The 5,358-nt window shown below is 62.7% G+C and overlaps 1 protein-coding gene across 1 annotated transcript; it reads right to left on the bottom strand.

The window, feature by feature from the left end:
* Nucleotides 1–2,366: 2,366 nt before the first annotated feature.
* On the bottom strand, nt 2,367–3,622 carry MNEG_13605 (hypothetical protein; the record flags this gene model as incomplete). Its single annotated transcript, XM_014037923.1, has 4 exons — nt 2,367–2,567; nt 2,866–2,967; nt 3,120–3,271; nt 3,610–3,622. 4 exons carry the CDS (start codon nt 3,620–3,622, stop codon nt 2,367–2,369), a joined length of 468 nt encoding a protein of 155 aa, XP_013893377.1.
* Between the last annotated feature and the right edge of the window lie 1,736 nt (nt 3,623–5,358).

The following is a 5,358-nucleotide window of genomic DNA, read 5'->3' as shown; positions in this document are numbered from 1 at the left end:
CCGCCGCGCCTTGCGCCGCCGCCGCCCCCGCCGCGGCCGCCCCGGACGCGGTCGCGGTCGCGCCCGCGGCCGCCTTCGCTCGTGGCTGCGGCGTCTGCGTCTGCGTCGCTGCTGCGCGGGACGTAGCCATCATCACCCGGCTGCTGCTTCCACCACGCAAACTCGTCAGGCCTGGCATGCGACAAAGAGGCGCAAGCTGGTGTTGGTTTGAGCCACCCAAACAGGGCGGCGGATCGACATGCGGCTGAAGTGCAGGGGGGAAGCGGGGCACTCGCGCGAGTGTGGTGTTGTCGGCGGTCGCCGCTCACCGGTCATCTTCATCCCTTGCGGATTTTGTGCCCCTGTTGCCGCGGCCACGGCGGCTGCTGCCTGCTGCGCATGTTACCACCTGCAGAAAGGCGGGGACGGCGGTGCAGTGAAAAGCGACGGCGCAGCGGCGGCGGCCGCCGAGCAATGAGCGGCTGCCGCACCACGCGCAGGCGTAGGCAGCACGAGGCCAAATGGCGGTATGTTGGTATTGCTGCGCAAGCTTACCGGGCGCTGGCAGGGCGCGCGGTGGAGGCCACATGCTCCTCGTTGGCTGATGCCGCTGTGCAGCATGCTCGCTGGCCAATGACGCAAATTCAGTGTAAGTTATATGTGTCCTCTGTGGACCGATTGTGCTAGTCCAGGTCGCTCATATACCCTTTACGGTACCTCGGAGTGAGCAAAAGTTGTGTTTCTCAACAGTCGAGCAAGACGCCGTGGTTGGTGGGGTACATCTTTGTATGTATCAGATATAAACGGGCTGCAGCCAACTGGTGCCTAATGACACCGCAACACTATGCAGTCCAGGGGCCCTTGCCGATTGAAGCGCTCACTGGCCAGGCAGACACAGCCGTGGCTGCAGCAAGCGGTTTGTCGGTCGCATGCAGGCGCATGCGCATGCCGCCGGTGGAAAATGCATGCGCATTCCGCTGGTGGAATATGCATGCTTTCTAATAGAGAATATGCCCCAAACGTGCAAGGGCTGCCTGCGCAGCCGCCTCGCCGTCCAGACCTCAAGGCTCGGCGCAGGCTTTCGAAGCATTCGACCTGTGTGCCTATGGCCCAGCAGTCCTGCGATGTGGCCAGGCGTGCGGCATGTGTTTTCAATGTTCAAGCAGCCTGAGCAGCGGTTCCTGCAACGGCTTGGATGTTGAGCAGGTGGGCTTGCTTTGCGCATCCGATCACGCTTTGGACCGCGCGACGGGTTGGTGGATGACGGTAGGGAGCACGGCCCGGGTTGTGAGGGGATGTCATAGTATTTCTTCTTGATGTGATTTGCATGCTCCTATGTGGATACATGCGTGTGTGCGTACGTGCGTGCGTGCGTGCGTGTGTGTGTGTGTGTGTGTGTGTTTAGAAAGTGTGTGCATTTGCGTACGCGTGTGTGGCAGAGGCTGGGGTCTGTGCGCGCGACAGCTTGTGTATGCACGTGTGCGTACCGGTATTCACGAGCTACATAATGAGGCTGGGCATAAAGTGGTCGTCCCTATCTGCGCCTGCACCAGAGGTGCGCCTTGCTCTTGTCGCTGCTGGTCGCCCACTACTGCCGGGCCGATCTGGCAATCATGTCATGTGCCCTGACATCTTCGAGAGTGCTGGACTATCCTGAGTGTCAGACCCTGTGCATGCTTACGTGCACAGGCTCCCGGCACAAGCATGGGCTACTGGCAGAGCGCCTTAGCCATACAAGGGGGGACGCCTTTCACAAAAAGCAGCACGTTAAGGCTCACATTACAGACAAAACAATAGCCGGCATGGCAATGCGGCAAGTAACTACGCTAGACGTTCAACAAAACAGGGTTGGGGCTGACTGTACACGGCGCCTGGTCGGCGCCCTGTGAAGACCGCCGTTGTACACGGCGTCACTCGGCCAAATCCATCGCCCGTAGCAGCGGGTGCGCGCGCGCGTGCGAACGCAAACATGTGCAGGCCCACGCGTCCGAGCGGCGCTGAAAACAGCGCGCATCCAGACGCGGTGGGCGGCGACGGATGAGAGCCATGCATTCCAGTGATTCGGTCACTCCTGCACCGACCGTGGCCGAGATCGATGGCTCGGCCCCGCAATGACTGCGCAGTGCGCAGGCTGTCATGTCGCAGCAGCCAGCGCACGCCCAAGCCCCACCCTCAACAAAGGCAGGTTTTCAAGCTTCGAAGCGCGTGGCCCAAGACTTGGGGTAGTAGAACGCGCCAGCCCTCTCAGCCCCACACCACACCCGCAGTGGCAACACACGCCACCCCAGGCGCGCTGCCAGCCAGCACGGCGCACCGCGCGGGGGCGGCCCTGGCGGGCTGGGGAAGGCGCGGGCGGGGCGCCGCGCGGCTGCGGCTGCGGCCGCCGCCTAGTGGCCGAGGCCGCCGATGTTGAGGAAGGTGAGGACACCGTCAATGCCGTGAGCCAGGCCGGCGCCGCACTGCACGTTGGCCTCCACAATCTTGGCAGAGTTGGAGCCGACGCCGCGCACAACCATGCCGTCGCCGGTGAGGGACCTGCCGGCCACAAAGGTGGGGATGGCGCGCTTGGGCAGGGGCGCCCTCACAACCTGCGGGCCATGGGGAGAGTGGTTCAAAGCAGTGACAAAGGGGTGATTGGTGTCTGTAAATTTGGGGGTGATTACAGCTGAGCGCGTGTGCAGGCTCGGCCAGAGCCCACATGGGGTGTCCAAAGGGCTGCAGCGCTTTGGGTGCAGCTGCAGTCAGCCCTGGGACCCCACAGCCTTGGGGGCACGGCCAATGTCTCGAGTTCAGCCGGGCAGAGGGGCACAGACATTCTGAGGCACGACTGCCTCTGGTTACCACTCCCATGGCGCGGGCTCGCCCCAGCCGTGGCGGGCGGCGCACCTCCTTGGCGATGTGGTAGTAGACCACCTGCTGCATGAGGGCCTTCTGCCCCGCCAGCGCGTTGAAGGAGACGCCGGTCCTGGCCTCGGCCGCGGCAAAGGCCTGGGGCAGGGGGACGAGGGGGTTGCGCATCGCACACAGGGTCAGCAGGAGTGGATGTAGGGGAGCAGGGGCGGCGCAGCGGTGAGGAGGCGCAGTGTGAAGCAGGCCGCGAATGGGCAATTGCGAGGTTGATCCGTGCGCTGTTTGCTCACAGCGTTGGTGGGCACAAAGACGGTGAGCTTCAGGCCGGGGTTGCTGAAGGTGTTGGTGAGGCCCAGGGTCTTGATAACGCCCGCGATGCGGGAGAAGTTGGGCTGGCCCAGGGCCGCCACAAAGTTGGGGTACGTCGCAGCCTGGGCAGTGCCTGCGGGGGCGGACACAAGGCGGCGGCGGGCGCAATGGCGGCAGAGAGCCTTGAATCAGAAAAATCTGTATGGTACACAACTTTTGCTGAGGGTTGCCACAAGTAGCCCTTCGCTGCCGCAACTATTTTGACCGCGCGTCCGTGACTCTCCGCTGCATGGGCAGCACAAAGGTGCTGTCGCCGACTGGGTAATCAAGTTCACAGCAGAAATTTTCGTAACATGGGGTGTCTCGCTGTTTGTGAAGCCCTGCACACCATGGCACTGCACGAAAATGCACCCACGAGTACAACGCACAGGCGGGCTCTGCTCCCTAATCGATTCGAAATCTCCTGCTCACCAAGTAGGCACATGGCCAAGAGGCAGCAAACAATCGCCGCAGACCGCATGGTGTTTAGCCGCTGTGCTGTTTGAACGACTTGATTAGATGCAATGCGTGAATGGATGGTTTAAACTGCTGAAGACTTACTTGTGAACAAACCAGGCCGCGATTTATGATTGTCACCGCAACGAAGAGCAGCTCCACACCCGTCGGCTACTCACTCCGGCGGGTTACACGGGCTCCATTCGAGGTTCAGGTTCGATAAGCATGTGATGGGTACAACTCAAGCCAGTTCCGCCGCGTGCTCGACATCATACGCAGCAGCCAAGCCGCACGTCCCCCTGGCGCCGCCGCTTCCGGTTATCAGCGCAATGTGTGACCAAGCAGCAGCCACGACAGCTGCTTGTGCTGCGCGCAGGTGCGCAGCTGACCGTCCGATGCGCCACGTGCGGCCCCACATAATGCGCTCATAAGATGGCACAACGCGGCAACAGGATGAAGTGTACATCCAAGTGCTGATGCATGCGCCTGCGCACGTTGTGGTCCCATGAAGATGTGTGCTCACGCATCACTGATGGAGGGGGGGGGGGGGGCAGCTCAACGACTCAATTTCCCCCGATGCCCGCTGCCGTACGAAGCAGTGCCTACTGATGGGAGTTGACGGCCGCGCAGCAGCACGCTGGGCGCGTGAGGCTGAAGAGCGTGGGAAGCCAGCGGCTTACCCGGTCAGGGCATGCAACAATCAGGCACCGGGTTGGCGCCCTGCATCGCCCCGTCTGCAGAGGCCCTCATTCCAGCGGTGGCCGCATTCCTTACAAGTTTATTTGAGGATGTGTGTAAGCTGGGCAAGGCAAATGCAGGAGGGATGTGACAGTGCTCCTGCTCTCGTAAAAATGCGACGCGCGTCACAACCGCCGCATTTCCACCAGTCCAGGCGATGGGCAGGGTCCAGTCTGCCCTGCGCCTGGGCCGCACGGTGCGGACGCGGCGCATGGGAGCGAGGTACTCAGAGAGTGAATCTGTCAAGCATGCGTGAGCGTGCGCGCGGCGGCAGCGAGCGCATCGCGGGGGCACCGCGTGGCCTGAGACGGGACTAATCGACCGCAGGATGTGTGTGTGCTGTGCGCATCCAGTTGCAGCGCACAGGCTGGATTCCTGTAGTGTGGGCAGCGGGTTGTAAATCTACCAGGATACGGTACATTTGCGACAAAACAGTCTTGATGACGTACACAGTGGCTATGACATGCTCCCTGTCCAGCAAGAATGACGCCCGATTCCTTGGTTTGCCAAATCAAACGAAACAAATAAGTCTATCAAGCTCGGCCAAATCATTACTGGAACCCCACTATTTGCTCATTCAACCCAGCCCCTGGCCACACATTGCGCCACTCGGCCGCCGTGCTTAACCTGCACACGAGGGCGCCAAGTCCCAACACGGGCAGTCCGCGGGGGTGGAACCGCCGCTCGCTCTGAGGAGCCCCGCCCGCCTGCAGGGCCCTCACGCCTGGTCCCCTTCGCCCCGTCGACTCCTGCCGTGGCGCTGCTGTGCCTCCACAGCAGACCGCCGGCGGCGATCACCGCCGCGCGCCTGGCCGGGCCGAGCCCCTGCAGGGCCAGCGCTGGCGGCACCGGCCCGGGGTTCACAGCGTGAGCCCCCAGGGCTCCAGGCATCGCGCCAGGGCCTGGGGGTGGTGGACGTAGGCCAGGAAGAGGCCGTAGTTGGTGACAGGGACGCCCGCCTCCTGGGGGGGTGGGGGTGAGGGGGAG

Source organism: Monoraphidium neglectum, assembly GCF_000611645.1.
Source record: "Monoraphidium neglectum strain SAG 48.87 unplaced genomic scaffold scaffold03931, whole genome shotgun sequence".
Classification (NCBI taxonomy): domain Eukaryota; kingdom Viridiplantae; phylum Chlorophyta; class Chlorophyceae; order Sphaeropleales; family Selenastraceae; genus Monoraphidium; species Monoraphidium neglectum.
The sequence above is the reverse complement of the archived record's forward strand: the minus strand, read 5'-3'. Positions and strand labels throughout refer to the sequence as shown.